Source organism: Chlorocebus sabaeus, chromosome 9 (assembly GCF_047675955.1).
Source record: "Chlorocebus sabaeus isolate Y175 chromosome 9, mChlSab1.0.hap1, whole genome shotgun sequence".
NCBI classification, from domain to species: domain Eukaryota; kingdom Metazoa; phylum Chordata; class Mammalia; order Primates; family Cercopithecidae; genus Chlorocebus; species Chlorocebus sabaeus.
In genome coordinates, this window is record NC_132912.1 from 134772733 (window position 1) to 134793223 (window position 20491).

A 20491-nucleotide genomic window follows, 5' to 3' on the forward strand; every position below is an offset into this window, starting at 1 on the left:
GCATAGCCCCCTCACCCCTGTCTCACCCCAAGCCTCTAACTTGGCTTTAAGGGAGATCAGCAGCAGTTTGCGTGGGCAGGTACCCCCCATCCAGCCCTCCACACTCGCCCAGGGTTTCGGAGTCAGGGCCTTCTTGTCTGTCGTGGGACGGCCCAAGAGGTCTGAAAATGTGGTCGGGATTCCCGTAGCGGTTTCTCCAGTGTGCGCTCCCTGCCCGGCCTTCCCAGCGCCCACCGTGTTTGGAGGGCGAGCAGCCACGCGTGGCCGGGACTAAGCGAGCGCCCAGGGGCCAGAATGGGGCGTTCAGCACCCGCAACGTGGACAGCGCCAGCTCCGCGCCGGGCGGCAGGAGGCGGGGAGAGGGCGCGGCCGCCAGGTCCGCCCAGTGCACCTGCAGCGCAGACCTCGCTGCAGGAGGCTCCGAGACCGGATCCTGTCGCCCGCTCCTGCCATGACCGCGCGGCAGCCTCAGGAGCCCGCGAGGCTTCTGGCCCGGCCCAAGCTCGGCTGCGTGTTCCGCTGCGTGGAGGACGCCTTCGAGAGCAAGACGCTGCCGCTGGACGCGCTGGGCGGCGGCCGCCGGGGCCCTCGGGTTGGGGAGCCGGTCTGCGGGGCGCGCGACGACTCGGAGCGGTCGGGCCAGCACTGCGGAGACCCCTCAACGGCCGCAGCACGTCCCCGAGGGCAGCCCGGCGTGACCCAGGCCCGTGACCCCCAGCAGGTAGTGGCCGCGGGCCCGGGCCCGGACTCCCCGAGACCCTCGCACCCGGAGGACGCCGGGCGTGGGGCTCACCCGCTCCCCTCTGCGGGGCCTCCCTCTCTGTGCACAAAGGTCCTGAGCCTTCTGGGTCCTGCGACCCCCCTGAGGTCCCGCCCGCCACCGGGTCCCGGTCCCTGGGGAGCGCGAGCGCCTCCTTCTGTCTCGCTGTCTCCGTGTCTCTCCGACTCGCGCCCCCACTCCTGCCCTCCGTCTCTCGCGGCCGGCGTGGAACAGCCTCGCGGGGTCATAGCCTGGCGCTCAGACCCCGGCCCGGGTCATCGGCGAAGGAGCCGGCTTTGGCCAAGGCGCCTTCCTGGAGCGGTGCGGCTCCCAGAGCGCCGCCGCCCGGGGTTGACTGGCTGGGAATCCCGGGGCCTTGGGCGCCTCGCGTCTCCCGGGAGCTGGGTTTCGCGCTGGAGGGCAGTGGGGGCGCGGGCGGGGCCTGGCAGGACGTGTCCGGACTCTCTCCCTCTTCTCCCCGGGGTGTAAACTCCGCACACAGCCGCAGCAGGTTGAGATCCCCACCCAGCCCTCGTCCGCGGGTCCGCGCGGGGGCCCGGGGTGCAGAGATGAGACCCTGCGGCCGCCCCTGCTACGCTGGGCGGTGAGTTGGGGGAGTTGGGGGGGGCCGGGGCGGGGCTTAAAGCGAAGGAGGGGCTGAGGGCGGGGGCGGGGCTCATGGGCGGAGCGGGACCTGCTGGGGGCGGGGCCTGGCGGGGGCGGAGTCGGGGCGGGGGCGGGGCCCAGCGGGGGCGGGACCGGAACGGAGCCTTGCGGCCCCGCGCGCTCGCAGTCGGTCTCCCGCCGCCCCCACGCACGCGTCCCGGCTGCAGCGTCCCCCGCGCGCCCCTGCTCGTGCCGCCCCTGCCAGAGACCCCCAGGAGCAGGATGTCCTTCCAGGGCAAGAAAAGCATCCCCCGGATCACGGTGAGCCCGGCCCCGCTTCGCCCGGCGCCCCCTGCCCGCCGCCCGGAGTGGGGCCTGATCGCGGGGCGGACCCTCCTGGCCTCGCGCGTTGGGGGGGCCCTGCCTTCGCGTCTGGCCGGTCCCGGCGCCCGCCCTTCCCTGCCCGGCTTCTTGACGCTCCACGGTCCGAGAGTCCCCGCGAGCGCGGCGCGGAACCCCTTACGGAGCGGGGCGCCCAGGCCCGGCCCTGCCGGCTTCCGGGAGCCTCGGCTGAGCCCGGGGAGAACCCGGGTTCGGGCGACCTGTCCCTCGGAGCGCTGGAGGCTCCTTCCTCCCGCGGCGGCCGGGCCTGCGAGGCGGGCGGACGCGGCCCTTTGTTGGCCCGGGCTGGTCCGGGGCGCGGGGAGATGCCGTTCCCGGCACAGCCCATGGGCCGCCCGCCCCTTGGACGCACTGACGCCGCGTCGGGAGCCCTTTGTCCGAGACAAAGCGAGTCAGCCCCAGCCGCTCTGGCCGGAGTCCCTGGTGGCCCCGAACCCTCCACTAACCGGGGTTCAGCGACTCCAAGGAAAGCGAGCGGTCACGGGCCACTGGCCGGGCGCCCCGGCAGCCCCCGAGCCTTCGAGAGCGGAGACCCCTCCCCAACACCCACACGCACCGGCGCGGGAGGTCCCGCTCTGCCAGAAACAAAGCCTCCCCACTCGGGAGGCGGGAGATGGGGGTGGGAGGAAGGGAGGCTTCGGGACCCGGCAGGACCTGGGCGGGGGAGTCCATGGGGTCCCAGACCCGTCTCTGGACTTGGCCTTGGCGGGAGGGCCGTGGGGTCTGACCTCTGTCATTAGCTCAAGCCGTGGGCCGTGGGCTCCACTCCCCGAGACGCTGAGGGAGGAAGGAGCCCTCCCCTCTCCAGACTGCTGCCTTCAGAGGGTTCTGCCCGGCTGGGTCTGGTCTTGATGCAGGAGATCCTGCCAGCCAGCTGGCATGTGGGAGTCGAGTTTGGGGGTGGCAGGAGGACCCCTTCCCAGGGCAGGTCAGGCATCCATGTCAGTGCGGGGGGGCAGCTGCTTCCAGGGAACTTTCACCCTCATCTGGTTGAGTGCAGTTAGAAGAGCATGGCCCCACACCCCAGCTGTGTCTCTTCTGGGGTCCAAACCCAGTCTGAGTGTGGGTGCCTGAACACTTGGGTGTCTGTGAGCAGAGAGCCCAGACCACACGTCTCCTCAAGCCTCCCTCTGCCCGACTGCGTTTTCTAGGGCTTCCTTGAAAATGCATGGGTCCCCTGGGAGGGGTGGAAAGTGAAGAGGAGGGACAGCTCCGGGAAGGCAGCCAGGGCCTGATTCGGCTACAGAGGCTCCAAATGCATGGTGGTGCAGGGTCAGGGCTGGGCCTGGCGCTCAGCTGGGACTGGGCAGGAGGAGGAGAGGTGCAGCAGCTGGGAACGGACAGCTCTGTAGACCAAGGGTCTAAAACTTCTTCCACAACCTGCCCGAGAATAAATGTTGTCAGCTTTGTGGACCACACTGTTCCTGTCGCGGCTGCTTGACCCTGCCAGGAAAGCAGTCCTGGACACTTAAGAAGTCAGTGGGCACCAGTGTGTTCCAACAAAAGTTTATCTGTGAATGCGGCAGTGTGAACTTCGTAGAATTTTTATGAGTCATGATATACTCTTTTTATTGTTTTCAGTGAATATACGAGAACCATTCTTAGCCTAGGGCTGCATGAAGATAGGTAGAGGGTTAGGTCTGGCCTGTGGCATAGTCTGCCAGCCGTTTGTAGACTATGAGGTAGTGGTTAACACGTCACTGGGATCCTGAAAAGACAGCCTCACAGTTAGATGTCAGCAGTGAATCCTGTAATGGGGCTACTCGATAATGAACTCCTTCTCATTCTGAGAGTTTTACGAATTGTGCGCTTCAGTTTAATGCTCTTGGCTTCAGACTGACGGTGTGTGAAGGCTGCAGCCCCGGGCTAGGACCCTGGCCACCTATGGGTGGGCCCCGGAAACCCAGGGCAGACAGCTGGACCTCCCTGTTAAATGCAGATGGTCAGTCCTGCGTGGTCAGTCGTCGGGCGTGCTGAGGTGCACGCGAGACAGTGGAGGGAAAAGCGCTGCCAAGTCCAGCGCGTGTGCGCGTCCTCCTCCACCTCCTTTCGCTCCTTTTTTGTGTTTCTCTCCCACATTCTCCACTGAGGTCAGATCTTCACCTCTGACGGTCATGCAGAGTCCCATCAGTGACACCCCACTTTCTGCCTAATCTTCTGCTTCCCGGCCATCTGGTAGGATTCTTAGAGGGGGATTTATGACTGCCAAGCACTGGAGTCAATCCCTGCCTAATGCCACAGCTCTGTGCTGCTAGGGCTGACCCACTGAGAGCCGGCCTCACCAACCTGACGCTCTGTGCCCCACTGGGAGTGCGTCCGAGCTGCGCTGGAACCTGAGGTCACCCCATCTCTTCCCCATCACCCCCATGGCCTCTTGATCAGCAGGTCCTGTCCTCCTGACTCCCAGCCTCTCTGGAATCCACTCTCCTCCCATCCCTTCCCATAGTCCTGTCCCAGAGCCCCTCATCTCACTCAGACATCACTCCAGCAATGATCCTGCTTCCATTGTTAAACATCACAATCTGCTTTCTAACACAGCAGCCAAGGTGATCTCTTTAAAACATCAATCAAACTAGAATTGAAACTTGCTTAAGGCCCCCAGTCAGGGGCAGCCATGGAGTCCCCAGGCTTACATATCCTGCCCCTGCCAAGCTCTGGGCACCAACCTGCCTCTGGCACCATCACCCCACCAGAAGGTTCCAGACCTCGGCCTCCTCCCAGGTCTGCTGATGGCAGCTCAAGCCCTTTCCTGCCCCAGGGCCAAGCTGCTTCCTGGCTGGAATGCTCACCATATCCGCCTTGCCCTGTATCTGCCACCCCCGCCCCAGAGACCCTTCTCCCAGCCCCTCTGTCATGGCCCTGCCATGGCGCCCTCACTGTGCTCTGCACATTCGTCACCGTCTGCGACAATCTGTGTACGTGTGTTTTTGCTGCCAGTGGTCTCCCCTCAGTGGGAGGCAGCCTCCTGGGGTGGGGACCATGCCTGTGGGGGTGCTGCTCTGCCTCCGCCTCCTGGCACCATCACTGGTCTGCAGTGTTTGGGTGGAACCAAAGCCCAGCTCTGTCAGGTTCCATGTGGGTGGAAGACTGGTGGAGGACAGCAGGATCCCTGAGGCTGCACAGGAGGCCATGAGACAGCGTTCACCTCCTACCTCAGGCTGGGGCTCCTTAATCCAATGGTAAATTAGAAGATATAAACATGACCTGTGGCACTGCCACACTTCCACCAACACGGGCTTTGCCCTCAGTGAGGCCTGGGCAGCAGCTCTGGGGTGTGCGTGGCGCTTCCAGGGGCAACTGGTTTTGAGTACCTGGTGCCACTTTTTGGGGAATAGTAAACCACTGCAGGCTTTCGTGCTCATTTTTACATCTAGAAATTTTGCCTGAATGTTTCAATCATAATTCCAGAGAAAGGAGTTGCACGAAGGGTGTTGCTGAGTAAGTCAATTTGGAGAAAAATTACCGTTTGTTGTTCCAAATAGAGTGACCGCCTTCTGATCAGAGGTGGGAGGATCGTGAATGACGACCAGTCCTTTTACGCTGATGTGCACGTGGAAGACGGCTTGATAAAGTAAGTTTCTGCCGAAAATACATTCCCAGCTCTTGTGTGTACGTACTGGTCACATGGTATCCAGGCAGTTGAAAATAAGTTCCCAGCTCATGTGTACACACTGGTCACATGGTATCCAGGCAGTTGAAAATACATCCCCAGCTCTTGTGTACACACTGGTCACATGGTATCCAGACAGTTGAAAATACGTCCCCAGCTCTTGTGTACACACTGGTCACATGGTATCCAGGCATTGACTTTTGGGTGAAATCCATGGGAGAGGCTTCTTCTTTTCCAAACCCATCCTTGGCAGCAGTAACCTGGTGGCCACTGTCAGAGCCCCGGCCTTCGGTGAGGGCAGAAGCATGTCAGGTGGCTGTAGGGCAAAAGCAGGACGCCAGCTTCCATGTTTCTTTGTTCATCATGGCACTTAGTACCGTGCCTGGCTCACAGCAGGTGCTTCCTAAATACTGGTGCCCATACCTGTTAGCGCATCTGCTTCTGTCTGTCAAGCCGCTCCCTCCTGTAGTCAAAAAAGTAGCAACCAGGGACCTGAGTGGAAAACCATAGGGCGTGGCGTCTGCGCGAGGCTGGACCCCGCAGTGACTGTCCTGAGCTGTGCTTAGGGATGCTTTGCTCCCTGGCACTCCCGAGGAGCTGGTCCAGTGAGTGGCCGGCCGTGCTGGTCTTTTCCCCGGGGTCTGCAGCTCACGCAAACACTTCAGCTCTGCGGCGTTGCTGGGAGCCCATTTGGGCTCTGACCTGGGCTCACTGTAACCAGTGAAATCTCTGCTGCTTTCAGACAAATCGGAGAAAACCTCATCGTCCCTGGGGGCATCAAGACCATTGATGCCCATGGCCTGATGGTGCTTCCCGGTGGCATTGACGTGCACACAAGGCTGCAGATGCCCGTCCTGGGCATGACCCCGGCTGACGACTTCTGTCAGGGCACCAAGGCAGCGCTAGCAGGAGGAACCACCATGATCTGTGAGTGTCTGGGTTTCCTCCTCTACAGGGGGCAGCCCGCGTCTGCCGCCCTCCCTCTGGCCAAGTGTGTGTGGGAGGAGGAGTGTTGTCTAAAGGTGCCTTTATTGCATCTGTCTGAGAACCTGGAGTGCCTTTCTCTTCCCTGTCTCGCCCTGGGTGTTTCTGCGCGGCCAGCTCTGGAATGCTCCTGGGATTTCCAGGATGGGAAATCAGTGGACTGACGTGTGTCCACTCGTTCTTTCCTGGGCACTAGTAGCTGGCCCAGAGCTGGGGTTTGGAAAACTCAAATGCCTCGGGCAAGGGGATGGGTCGTGCTTTCTGAAATGCCAGATACATGTTTGACCTTGAGCCACATGCCTCGGAAGCTTGATATGTGGAAGGTTCTTGCTCATGTCAAGAAGAGTAAAGGATGGAGGCTGTATTTTTAGAAAATAGATAAAAGCAATGCTCATTATTATCCCATCAAAAAATAACCAGAGTTGCTATTTCTGTAGTGCTGGCTGCGTGCCCGGCACGGGCTCTATCCTGACACCCATTGGCTCACATGCTCTCCTCCTAAAACCCTCTCAGCTAAGCCCAGTTTGGCGGGTGAGGGGAGTCCACCTGCCCACCATGAACACATGGTGAGCTCAGGAGCCAGGACGAGGCCCCAGAGCCCGACCCTGACCCCACTGCATGGCCTTGGGTGCCATTCTCTCTGCTGCGTCCGTCTGGTACAGACATCACTGCTGTGGTTGAGAATGGGTCTGAGGGGCCTAGCTGAACTTGGTTCTATAGTTTTCTAGCGATGTGACTCCAGATAACTCAGCTGGCTTTTGCAAGTCACACTTCGTTGACCTGTAAAACAGAACACTGGCCTCACAGGCTTGTGAGTCATGTGTGAGTTAATGCACGTAAGTTGCTTTGTGTGCCTGGCGTGCCAGGGAGGGCAGCTCTGAGGACCCTGAGACGCCTCGCAGGGACACTTAGCCATTGCCAGATCACAGCTTGGTTTGGTTTACTCAGCCACAAAGGGAGGGAAAACCAGCAGCCCACCTTGCAGTCTGAGGAGACTGGCCACTGCTCACGCCCTTTGGGTGGCAGCCCAAGCCGGTCAGGACGTCTGCACAGTCGAGACCACCTGCTTTGTGCCAGTGCCAAGGCACCCGGCCAGCTGTGGGTCTCCTCGAAGACAGAGAAACACCACAGACACGAGGCTGGCCTCTGTCCTGCCTCTGTCTTCCTCTGCCTGCAGGCCCAGGCTGGTACTGTGGGTGGCTGCAGGGAGGGTGGGTGCCCACTTCATCCTGTTGGGTTGCATAGGGGCCCGAGGGAGGGCTGTGCTGGAGGAAGGCATCCCTGGTGGGCGTGCCCTCCTGTCAGACCACCTGGCTTGGAGCTCTCTCCTGGCTGCACCAGAAGAGGCCAGTGAGCAGTGTGGGGCCGTGGGTGTGTGGTTGATGGGGCAGTGAGCAGTGTGGGGCCGTCGGTGTGTGGTTGGTGGGGCAGCAGCACGATGGCTGCATGCAGGGGGCAGGATGGCCCCTTTCCAGTCTTGTGGAGCCAGCGGGGCACTCGGGAAACCAGCCCAGCTCCCACTGTTCTAGGAAGGCACTGAGAGACGGGGCCCAGCACCTTGGACAGCACACTGGCCCTGTCTGGCCCTGGGGGTGCCTCACCCAGGCTGAGACAGGAGCTGGAGCCGGGGCAAAGCCCAGACCTCCCACGCTCCTCCAAGTGCGATGTGGGAGTGGGGTGGTTTGGGGTGGGGCTCTTCCTCTCTCCCCTCTCCCTTCTGTGCTCAGAGGGTGGCCGGGGGACTTGGGTCAGAAGGTTCCTCTTTGAACAAAGCGATAGAACAGGTTCGTGACAGCGTCATCCTCTCTCAGAGGCCAGTGGCCTCTGCTGTGTCTCCCTCAAATGGTCCTCTGGTCTCTTGGGAACATGAAACAATCTCCCATGGAGGAGGCAGAGGTGGGAACCAGGGACCGGTGGGGGAAGCTGCTGACCATGCTGCCTTCACAGTGGACCATGTCTTCCCCGACACGGGTGTGAGCCTGCTGTCGGCCTACGAGCAGTGGCGGGAGCGGGCGGACAGCGCGGCCTGCTGCGACTACTCCCTGCACGTGGACATCACCCGCTGGCACGAGAGCATCAAGGAGGAGCTGGAGGCCCTGGTCAAGGAGAAGGGTGAGGGGGGCTGGAGGGGCTGGAGGGGCTGGAGGGCGGGCATGGAGCCTGGCAGAGGGGCCTCTGTCCTGACCCTGTGTCCTGCTGGTGGTGCTGATCTCCCCCAGGGGCTGGTGTCCAGGTTTGAGTCGAAGTTGGAGAAAAGCCATTTGAAGGCCCATCCCACCTTCAGAGGCTGTAGACCAAGAGGCCTTCTCTTTCCCAATCCAAGGGACCCACCCTGGAATTATCCTCCCGATGAAAAGATACAGCAGGTCCCTGGTTTCTTAGAAAAGAGGCTGCCCATGGTGGAAGAGCAGCAGTTCCCTATCTCCTAGCATTTAGGAATCCTTTCAGAGGGAGACCCTTTAAGTCCATATCTCTGTTGTCATCTATGCTAAAACAGATCAGTCTATAAACAAGTTTAACATTTTCCCCACAAGAAAACCCTGAAGCTAAAACCACATCAGAGTTTCATAGTGGGTTTGACAAGTGTCATATCTGATTATAACTGATCTCTCCTAATCTGAGTCCAGCCCACAGCTTCCGGCCTGGAGGTGGGGGCGGGATGGGGTCCGAGCAAGCCCAGAAGGCTGTCAGGCCCTAGCACTCCCAGGGATGCCTGCTACCCACTCCCTATGGACCTGAAGGAGGCAGGGGCGTTTCTTCAAGGCCATTCCTCTGGGTTCCCATTCCCCAGAGGGTGATGGTCATCACACAGGTACCCCTTGGTGTCAGGATCCCTCACCTCCCTGCCCGGGGGCTGGTGGAGCCCGTCAGTCCTCGGTCCCTGGGCCTCACTCCAGGCAGCTGCTCTGCCACCCATGCTTTTCTGTGAGTGGACCTGGGAGGCCTGTGGCCTCGTGTCTCAGAGCGGAGGTGGAAGCAGGGCCTGCACCTCCCCTCACCCTGCGGGGGCACTGCTGGGGCCTCTGCTGCCTGAGAGCCACGCAGGAGTCCTGTGCCCACGGGGTGGTGTTGCAGGGACAGCCTCACATCCCAACCATCACTTCATCAGACACTTGGGGGCAGGCCCCAGATGCCAGGTCACATGCAGGTTGCTACCTGGAGGGATGGCTTGTGGGACACAGGCTGACTCGGTTTCCCCAGCGTGCCTTAGCGGGCCACACTAGCACTTTCCACCTAGCCAGGAGGGGGGTGCCATGGGCTGGGTGGGCTTGAGTGATGGAAGGTTGGGATCCTGCCTCCAGGCCCAGGCGGGTCCCCACACAGGTCCCAAGTCCCGGGGGAGGTGGATGGGCTCTGGCTGTCCAGGAAACAGGAGAGCTCAGCCCTCCTCCTGTTTGGGCCCCAACGTCAGAGGCAGCCCCTGGTCCTTCTGCTCGTCCTAAGGGCCCAGCCCTGAGATCTGGGCGGTCCCACAAGCCTGCACCGTGAGCCAGGCATGGCAAGTGGGGCTCCAGGGCCCCACAGGCAGGTGCTGGATGTGCTGGTCGGCTAGAATGGAGGTCACCAGCGTAGCGCGGCCCGGGCCGCGCTTCCAGTGGGGGGCCGGTGGAACTCAGGCCGAGAGCCCAGGCACAGTGGCTCTTCCAGTAACGGGGGGTCTGCTGGATGGGTGTGAGGGGTTCTTACCTGCATTTGCCACTGGGTGGACAATCAGTTTTTAACCCGGAGCACAGGAGCAGGCAAGTGAGGTCTGCCTCGCCTCACTTCCCAGCTGGCTGGTGTGTGCGTGGAAGCAGGGGTCTGCTCGCATGGCTGGCAAGCCATCCATGGAAGCACTGCGGGAGAGGGGCCCAAGACCCTCCAGTGGGCAGGGAGCAGCAGAGCCTCCTCAGGTTGTCTGACTGGTGATGGCTGACCCTCTGATCCCCACCTCTTCTCCAGGCGTGAACTCCTTCCTGGTCTTCATGGCATACAAGGACCGGTGCCAGTGCAGTGACAGCCAGGTAAGGGCAGGCGTGGAGAAGGGAGTGGGCAGGTGTGTCCCAGGCCGCTGCTGGCATAGGCGCAGTCCTGCCCAGGACCCACCACTTCTCTTCCCAGATGTACGAGATCTTCAGCATCATCCGGGACTTGGGGGCCTTGGCCCAGGTGCACGCTGAGAACGGGGACATTGTGGAGGAGGTGCTGTGGGGCAGGGCTGCCGGTGTGGCAGGGGCTGCCGTGGGGCGGGGCGGGGCCGGGGTCTGAGGGTGACCTTCATGTTATGCAGACATCAGCACAGAATCCTACACAACCTTGAGGGAGGGTCACAGCTTACCCTGAGTCAAAGGTCAACCAGTGAGTTAGACTGGGCAGGGGTGGGGAGCTTTGAGGCCTTAAAACAGTTTCTTCTCGATCCACACTTCTTATTCAAATACCTCAAAACCAAAGTGTCAGCCCCATGGATCCAGGCCCCTCCTGTGGAGTGGGGTCCCCTCTGGGGGTTGGGTTGCCACCTTCCTTCCAGCCAAGGGCACCCATGTTGACAGGGCCACATCCTTCAGACACATCCCATTGGGCTGGGGAGGGCCTGAGCCCACGTGCAGTGCCACCGATCCCCCAGGCCCCTGGGCCTCGCACCTTGTTTCCCCTCCAGCTCAGGCACCCACAGGTACAGATGGAGTTCAGAGAGTGGGCCACCCCAGCCCTGTGGGACCTCAGTGGGGGTCACCACACAGGACACACCTCCCCGACACTGCAAACCCACAGTGAGACTTCCTGGGATGGGACGGGCTCTGCCCACCTCCTGAGCACTACAGGAAGGTGGTGGCACTCAGGCAGGGGCACGTGGGGGGTCCCCAATGTCCTCATCCACCCGTCCAGCTGCAAGGGCATTGGGGCATCACAGATACTTCTGTGGCCCAAGGCCAGGCCCCGGGTGCACCGTCAGGAGGTCGTCCTGGGTCCAGCAGATGCTCCACATACAGCGGGAGGGAGCCTCAGTACTGGGGCTGCGTCTCCTGGCCAGTACCATGTCTTGCCTGACACGAGCAGGCGCTGTAGTGCACATTGCCACGGAAGGGCAGTGCTGGAGGAAGGAGTGGTTGTCCATTCCTGACCTGCAGAGCCCTTCCCGCCTGTGTGCACCCCCACACATGCCCCCGCTGGGGGAGTCAGCATGATGGGCATGGTGGAGGCGGGGTGGAGTCTTGGCGCCATCAGTAAGGAGCTCTGCAGCCTCGGGCAAGCCACTTCCCCTATCCAAGCTGTCCCCTCCTTGGTAACTCAGGGAGCAGGAATCGCACCTCTCCAAGCCCCTCCACCCTCTATTCTGAGTTCTCTGGCTGGCAAATTCTGGGAGGCCTGAGGGTCCAGGACCACTTAGGGAATGGGGCCTCCCAGCCTTGGGATTAGCATCCAAGGCCCAGGCTCCCTTCAGGGCTGGAGCAAGGCATCTTGTTGGTTTCTTTAGGAGCAGAAGCGGTTGCTGGAGCTTGGCATCACTGGCCCCGAGGGCCACGTGCTCAGCCACCCCGAGGAGGTAAGATCCCAGGGAACCACGGCACACCCGAGCGAACTCTGCCCAGACCGCTGCTGCCTGGGGCTGTGCTGACTCTCGCCCTGGGCTCCTGGCCCTGCCACTGTGCTCGCCTTGACCTCATCTGGGAGGCATGAATCCCCCCTCCACCACCCTACAGCCTGTACCCGAGGCCCAGAACGTGGCGTGGGTGGACCCAGGCACTGAGCCCAAGGCTGGGGCACTCCTACTAGGCTGCCCGGAGCCTGGGATCCCATGGGTGACCCCTGGGCATCCCCATTTCGCACACTGGTCTAGAGCCCTCGTGTGGCCTGATCCCTCCCACCTCGTCCCCAGGTGGAGGCTGAGGCGGTGTACCGAGCTGTCACCATCGCCAAGCAGGCCAACTGCCCGCTGTACATCACCAAGGTGATGAGCAAGGGGGCGGCTGACGCCATCGCCCAGGCCAAGCGCAGAGGTGAGCGCCCAGCCCCGCCTCTGATGCCGGGGGGCCATGGTCTTGGCCTCCTGGGTGCAGCCCTGGGGAGACGCAGGTGCCCTGAGTCCCTGCATCGGGGTGCGGCTGAGTTTCCAGCCTTGTTGGAGCGGCAGCTGCTCACCAGGGCCCTGAGGCCAAACATGGGGCTGCTCACCCTGTTTCCAGTGGGAGTGTGGGGGCGATGGAATGATGAGGAGATGAGGAGTGTCTAGAGAGAAATCCAGTTCCACCAAGGAGGACCCCCCATATTAGTATTTGCTATGTCCAGAGCTGGGGTGCTACCTGCCCACAGAATGCCAGCCAGCTGGAGCCTGGCACTGCAGAGCCTTAAACCCGGGGATGCAGGGTGGGTGGGGGGGCACATAGAGCTGTGATTGGCAGGGGCTTGACTGTGGGGTCCCCCAGAGGCTACTGGGCTCAGAGGGTCCAGGGAGGCCCAGCAATCACTGGGGCTGGAGACGGCCAAGGATCCAGGTGCAGAACCCAGGTGACAGGTAAATGAGGGGGCGTCCCCAAGAAGGCCTCTGGGTCTGGTCTGGTTTCCCCTCCTCTTGCTGTCCCCACTGAGTCCTGAAACCTTGTTTTCTGGGCCTGCCTGGGGCTGTGCAGGTCCCTGGCGCAGGGGAGGGGGGGCGGTGCCCTTCTCTGTGTTTCCTGCATCGAGGGTTGAAACTGAATCTGCTCAGTTAACTGGGAAAAGGACTCTGAGGTGCGCAGGTGAACGGGGGTCTGCAGGGGCAAGGCCTGGGCCTCACTCAGGACACCAAGCAGCCTTGGGGCAGCAGGCCAGGCCCTTCTCGGGGGGTGCCCCACCCCACCCCACCCCACCTGGGAGCATTTCTCACCCACCAACTGGTGGGAGCTGCTTCAGCTGGGAGCTGGAACCCTGGTGAGGCCATGACCAGGGCACCCCAGGCCGGTCAGCCCCCATGCAGCTCACTGTGCCTCACTGCAGCCCACAGGCACGCCCTGGTCCCGCTGGAGTGCCTGGGGTCCTGGGGTGGGATGTGGGCAGAGAAAGGACCCCCAGGGCCAACCACGTCTGTCCGGGACCCTGGCCTCTGCCCTCCTGCCCATGGCCAGGGACTTTAGACAGGGGACAAGCTGTCTGAGGCCAAGAAAGTGAGGGGCAGTTGGGGGTGTCAGCAGCAGCAGTGCTCGGGGCTCCATGGGGTGCAGGTGGTCAGCGGGGCACCTCTCATGGGCCTCATGCTCCAGGGGTGGTCGTGTTTGGGGAGCCCATCACCGCCAGCCTGGGCACCGACGGTTCTCACTACTGGAGCAAGAACTGGGCCAAGGCTGCAGCCTTCGTCACGTCGCCCCCCGTCAACCCAGACCCCACCACGGCAGACCACCTCACCTGCCTGCTGTCCAGGTAAGCAGCCGCTCCAGGTGGCCCCAGATTGGCTACGTGCTGCACACCCTGCCAAGCCCGTGGCCCTGACACCCCAGGCCTCTCCCACGGCTGCCGTGGGGCAGCCCAGACAGTGGTGGGTGGGGGAAGTCTGAGCCCTTTGGTCCCAGCTGGGGCTCCCCTGGCAGAAACCAGTCCCTGCTCCCCTGCAGAGAGGCACCAGCTTTGCCCAGCGAGAGCCGCTCAGATGACCTCTAGCTCCTGCGGTTGTGCTGGCCAAGGGGGCTGGAGCTGACCTGGCTTTTGCCGGCTCAGGAAGGCCAGGACTCCTGGGCCCCTCTGACCCTGGCTTGTTTCCAGTGGGGACCTCCAGGTGACAGGCAGTGCCCACTGCACCTTCACCACTGCCCAAAAGGCCGTGGGCAAGGACAACTTCACGCTGATCCCTGAGGGCACCAACGGCATTGAGGAGCGCATGTCGGTGGTCTGGGAGAAATGTGTGGTGAGCACAGACTTGGCCGGGGCATGCCGTCTGGGGAGCGGCTGTGGGCGGGATTCTGACGGCTGGTCAGAAGGGAACCCACCTAACCAGTGCACACTCGTGAAACAGAGCAGAGCACACGGCTCCGGGGTGGCAGATCCTCCACCCAGGGCGCCTCAGACACGTAGTTCTGGCCCTTCCGGATGAGACTCCAACAGCATCAGGGGCAGCTGGTAGCCCCCCCACCCCCAGCTGACTCTAGTGTTGCCTGGACACTGGGTTTGCCCAGGGGTCAGCATGGGGGCTCCACGCTGTGATGTTAGTGCTCTGCCTGCAATGCCCTCAGGACCTATCGCCCCATCCTGCGCCCTCCCACATCCTCACCCCCACCTCCCCGTCCTGCGCCCTCCCACATCCTCACCCCCACCTCCCCGTCCTGCGCCCTCCCACATCCTCACCCCCACCTCCCCGTCCTGCGCCCTCCCACATCCTCACCCCCACCTCCCCGTCCTGCGCCCTCCCACATCCTCACCCCCACCTCCCCGTCCTGCGCCCTCCCACATCCTCAGCCCCACCTCACCCAGCAACTGAGCTCTTTCCCTCAGCTGCTCCTGCCTCCTCAGCCTCCAGGGCTCCCCAAGGAGACTGTCAAGTCCTTCAGGGCACACGGGTATCGACATTGAAGCTTCACTCTTGCTGAACCTTCATGGAAGCTTTACCCACAAAGTGAACGCAGAAAAGCTTCGTGCAGGAAGGGGCAGACCAGCGGGCGTCACTGAGATGGGCTCACTAATTCCCCAGTGCAGCCTGGCAGGCGTTCTTACCCCCCGTGTGTTGCCATGGCGAGGGCCGTGGCTGGAGCCCTGTCCTGATCTTGGCTGCCTGGGTGGCACTCTAGTGCCCGTCTTCGTGGGGGCCTGGTATCCATCTTTGTGGGGCCCCAGCAGCCCAGCATCCAACCTTCCAGAGGTCCCGTGTCCTGCTGTCTAACCTTGTGGGGGGCCCGGTGGCCCAGCATCTGTCCTCGTGGGTACCTTGTGGCCCACCGTCTGTCCTCACGGGGGCCCGGTGGCCTGGCATCCATCCTTGCAGGGTCCTGGTGGCCTGGTATCCATCCTTGTGGGGGGCCCAGTGGCCCAGTGTCTGTCCTCGTGGGGACCCGGTGGGCCAGCGTCTGTCCTCACAGGGGCCCGGTGGCCTGGCATCCATCCTTGCGGGGTCCTGGTGGCCCAGCGTCTGTCCTCGTGTGAACCCCACCCCAGCCCCACCCATCACCCTCAGCTCAGCCTTCTTGTTCCTCAGGCTTCTGGGAAGATGGACGAGAATGAGTTTGTCGCGGTGACCAGTACAAATGCTGCCAAAATCTTCAATTTTTACCCAAGGAAGGGACGAGTGGCTGTGGGCTCTGACGCTGACCTGGTCATATGGAACCCCAAGGCCACCAGGATCATCTCTGCCAAGAGCCACAATCTGGTAAGAGAAGGCGGCTGTAAGTCAGGGCTGGCCTTTGTGGAGCTGGGCCCGAGGCAGCCTTCCTAGGAGAGGCGCAGGACAGAGGCCCATGTGGCAGCAGCAGTGGACTCAGCCATCCCAGGGCCGTCCACACAGCGTGTCCCAGGCCAGGCACTGAGATGGGCCCTGTCCACGTCACTTTGCTGCGTGACAGCTGCATCTGTGGTCCCCTTGTGCCATGGAGGAGGCCAGGGCAGAGCAGTGCCGTGTGCACCTGCCAAGCCAAGGGGGAAGTGACCCTCCCTGCCTGCCCACGCCTGTCCCCGTTGTCCTCGAGAGAAACATGGGACAGAAACGAGGTCTGTAGGCTGAGGGGAACATAGTTCCAACCCCTAAGTCCCAGCATCTCGCTAGGGGCTCAGTGCAGGCACACTGGGCGGCCGCAGTGCTCCAGCGGCTCAGTGGGGATGGGACTGTTGGGCGCCAGCGTGGAGGCACTGGACCCGTGGGCCTCTCTCCCCAGAACGTGGAGTATAACATTTTCGAGGGAGTGGAGTGCCGGGGAGCGCCCTCCGTGGTCATAAGTCAGGGCCGAGTGGTGCTGGAGGACGGGAAGATGCTTGTCACCCCGGGGGCGGGCCGCTTCATCCCTCGGAAGACATTCCCGGACTTTGTCTACAAGAGGATCAAAGCTCGCAACAGGGTAAGGCGGCACCCACGAGGGTGTTGTGCAGGCAGGCGGGTGGGCGCTGAGTTCTGGGCCTAGAACGCACCCCTGGTCAGCCTGGCCTGGTCCCCGGAGGGGTCAGGAAGATGGAGCGGGGCTGCTGCTTGCCCAGGGCCCTGGTGGGTCTAAGTGGAGCAGAGCCTGCTCCCAAAATATGGCAGGGGAGGCCCCCGTGGTGCTGGGAGCTTCAGGCCCTGGATCAGCTCTGCAAGCGCCTGTGAATGGCAGCTGAGTCCCACCCGAGTCATCCATGGTTGTTAGATAAAATACAGATGTAAAGTGAGCAGACATCTGCCTCCCCTGGGAGCTGCCAGTTGGACCTTAGCATGGGTCCTTCTGGGATTCCCTATGGACAAACGTGCACCCTGATCTGTGGCCTGGGGCGTGTGTTTCTCTCCACACGGGCTCTCAGGAGCTCAGCCATGGGAGCCCCTCCCCTGGCCTTCCGGTCTCTTGCTGTGGTGACACCACGTTTGCCTGGGATCATCCGTGTCCGACAGTGCAGCAGGTGTGGTCTGCCCGGACCACCAGGTGCTTCACACGCACAGGGACACTCGCAGTGGTGTCTGGGCACACACACAAGTGCACGTGGGACCTCGAAGGGAGGTTGAGCATGTGCACCTGTGTTGGTAAGACTGAGGGGAGGGACGTGTGCACACACGTGTAGGTGGGACCGCAGGAGGGCATTATACATGCGTGGGGAGGACTGCAAGGAGGGAGGCGTGTGTGAACGTGGGGTGAACACCCCCCCCAGGGCAGCCTCAAATTCCTGAAGCTGGCACTGGAGAGGCGCAGAGCAGGCCCAACCCTCCAGCTGCCCATGCTCAGCCCCTCTTGCCCCATCTCTGGCCCCGCACCCCCGCAGCTGGCGGAGATCCATGGTGTGCCCCGTGGGCTGTATGACGGGCCTGTCCATGAGGTGATGGTGCCTGCCAAGCCAGGGAGTGGCGCTCAGGCCCGCGCGTCCTGCCCAGGCAAGATCTCAGTCCCTCCTGTGCGCAACCTACACCAGTCGGGGTTCAGCCTATCTGGTGAGTTGGGCCTGGGGCACCAGGTGGGGAGAGGGGCTCTGCTGGAGCGTCCTGAGGGGCCCTGGGGCCTCAGGTACCAGGGACGAGCCTGTGCCCAGAGGGGCTGCACACAGAAGGCAGCCAGCTGGGGACTGGGGCAGGAGATGCTGCTGGGGGTGTGGGGAGGCCCCTCCTGCCCACTGTCTGCCCAGGGCAGCTGTGATGAACCCCCGCCTTGGAGAGAGTGGCACTGGGGTAGGGCTGTCACATGGGGCCCAGCAGTGAGTGTGGTTCCAGCCTCAGGGGAGGTGAGTGGCCTTGACGAGGACCTCAGGATCATGTGGAATCCAGGTCCCCACTCCGCTGGCCCCAGAACCAAGCTTGAGGCACAAGGGAGGGATCTGAGCTGTGTCCTGGGGCCCCGGAGGGACATGTGAGAATGCTTGGGAGGGCTCAGGCTGCCAGGGTTCAGCCTCTGGGCTCCTAGCGGTGCTTCTGGTGCATTCTCCCAGCCCGGGGCAGTGACAGCAAAGCCCTGCTCACCTCCTGGGGACTCAGGCCTGGGGGCAGGTTCCTGAGAACCCAGCACTGAGAGGCCAGGGGCAGCCTTTCATCACCCGGGGCCCACAGCAGGGACGAGGCAGGACTGGCCCAGGCTCCTCTCGGGACAGGAAGGGCTTCCTGCAGGGTCAGCTGGAGCCCGCAGTCCCCGCAGCTCTTAGGATCTCCCGAGCAGCCTCACCTGCACCCTGGGCCTCAGGGATGGGAGACCTGCCGGGCACCTCATCCGCTTGGCCTTCTGGTGGTGGCAGGCGTGCAGGGGCTCCACGGTCCTGGCCCCACTGACACAGCCACTGACTCTGCCTCTCACCTTGAATAGAAGGGACCCTGCCCCTGCCCCATTCTCCCTGCCCACCTCTGCCCTTTCTTCAGGGTCTCAGGCTGATGACCACATCGCCCGACGCACAGCGCAGAAGATCATGGCACCGCCCGGTGGTCGCTCCAACATCACCTCTCTCTCCTAGACGCCCAGGACTGGCCCTGTGAACTATGCTGGCCCCACCTGAGGCCGCGGGGGCCCCAGGGCACTCACCCCCCCCTTTAGCGTTTTCTTTGGTAGAAGTTTCTCAAAGGTGCTTGGCGGTCTTGCCTTCCCCCTCCCCACAGGCTCTCCTCATGGGGTCCCAGGTCCTGCTGCCAAGAGCCCCTCAAGAGAAGGGCTGAACCTGGGGAGATGTCACTGCCAGGGTGAGGTGGTACCACATGGCAGGGACAGTGCCGACAGCCTGAGCCCAGGCACCCCAGTGCCTGCTGGGCCTGGCATGGGGACAGGGAACCCACCGGGCTCACAGAACACGGGAGCAGCTGGACACCAGGCTTCTTGGCGAACTGGCAAGGGGCCAAGTCCTGCCTGGGGGGTGTTTGCCACTTCCCCACCACCAGTCACTGCCTCACAGAGCCCCACACGCCTGCAGCCGCTCCTTGGAGGCCTGTGCCCGTCGCGGGCCAGGGAGGAGAGTGGGAGCAGAGCCCTCCTGCCTGGCACAGCTGCTGAGACTTCAGAGACCCATCAGAACCTGGTGCCGCGCAGCCCTGCCCGGGGAGGGCTCCTTTTACACACCCCGAGGCTCACACCTAAGCGTTCGTAGTAGCCCTCGTCCAGGGAAGTTCGGCAATCCTTTAGGAAGACACTGCTCTTATTACAGATTGTGTATTTCCGTAGGCTTCTTAGTAGCAGCTTTGTACACTGAGGACGCTGTACCCAGGAACCTGTGCATGCCACCCGCCGCCTGGACAGCAGTCTCCCTCCTCTGATGTGAATCGGGCCCATTAAAGACGTCTGGGTTTGAAGCCGCCTGTGCGTGGAAGGCGCCGTCGCCTCTCCCCCACGCCCCCACGCCGTTTCTGCAGAGGCAGGGCCCGGCTGGCTGTGGGCTGGTCCAACGCCTCCTGCAGCCGCACGCAGCTCTTCTCCCCTGAATGGCAGGGAGGAGCTCAACCTCTCACAGGGAAGAGGACCGGCAGGGCAGTCGACAGCCAGGGCAGGGCAGAGGGGGCCCCCCACACATTCTCACTGGACAGCCCGAGCTGCCCCAGAAGGCTGGGCAGCATGCACGGGAGTGTGTGGAAGCGAAGCACACACCACTGCCACACCGCTGCCCACAGACGCAGGCCCAGCACTCAAGGCCGGGCAGCTGTGAGGCTCTGACCTGAGCCCCCTAAGGTCGTGACTGCAGTGCTGGCACATGCCGTGTCTCATGAAAAGAGTGTAGACGCTTCCAGATGGTTGTCCTCACCCCAAGAGCAGGGCCTGGCCACAGTCACTGGGCACTCACTGCTGGCCGACGAGCACAGAGGGCCAGGGACTCACCTCATGCCGCCGGTTCTCTGGCCCCTGCCCATGCACCAATGGTGATGGAGAATGTCCTGCTATGGTCTCTGGGGGACCACAGGTGGGCCCATCTCTGACCCTGGGCTTCTCATTAAGCTGTGCAGAGCCCAGGCAGCAGCCCTGGAGGTGGCCCTGGGCCCTCAGCATTTCCTTCCTGGGGCTCCCTCGGGCCCAGATAGGGGAGCTGACGTCCCCCACACCAGCATCTCCTGCTCTGCCCCAGCGTGGGTCAGACAGCACCCAGACCCCACCAGTGTCTCGGAGAAGGACAAGGTGCACCACCCTGTCATGTGCCCCAAATGCACTTATACAAACCCCCACACCTGTCCTTCCCCCGAGCCCGTCTCTGACATCACCAGACTTCCACCGAGCACACGGAGCCTCTGGGCCGTCGCAGGGACCAGGCCACCCTTCCTGGTAGTGACTTGGGTGTCGTGTCCCCCATGTGAGCTGCTGAGGGCTGGAAGGCTAATTCCTGCCCTGATTCAGTGGACAGGGGTGGGTGGGGGGCGGGAAGCTGCGTTCTCTCCCCTCAGGCTTCTCACTCTGCTCCTGGCACGGCCGGTTCTTCCCCAAATGTTCTTTGGCTGTTGTCCTCTCACAGCTCAGTCAAGGACGGGAAGGCCCCATTTGCCAGGGGTTCAGCGGGGCTCGTGGACACGGGTCTAGGCACATGTCCACCATGGCCGCTGTCCCGGGAGGGGGCACAGACCTGAC

General features: G+C 62.7%; 1 protein-coding gene across 1 annotated transcript; it reads left to right on the top strand.

Annotated features, from left to right (window-relative positions):
* The first annotated feature begins 1521 nt into the window (after nucleotides 1–1521).
* On the top strand, nucleotides 1522–19233 carry DPYSL4 (dihydropyrimidinase like 4). Its single transcript, XM_007964455.3, has 14 exons — nucleotides 1522–1687; nucleotides 5251–5339; nucleotides 6121–6305; nucleotides 8310–8474; nucleotides 10305–10366; nucleotides 10464–10544; nucleotides 11815–11883; nucleotides 12217–12337; nucleotides 13577–13733; nucleotides 14073–14214; nucleotides 15496–15666; nucleotides 16169–16348; nucleotides 17238–17403; nucleotides 18316–19233. The coding sequence occupies exons 1-14, from the start codon at nucleotides 1649–1651 to the stop codon at nucleotides 18405–18407; spliced, it is 1719 nt and encodes a 572-aa protein (XP_007962646.2). The 5' UTR covers nucleotides 1522–1648; the 3' UTR covers nucleotides 18408–19233.
* The last annotated feature ends 1258 nt before the right edge of the window (nucleotides 19234–20491 follow it).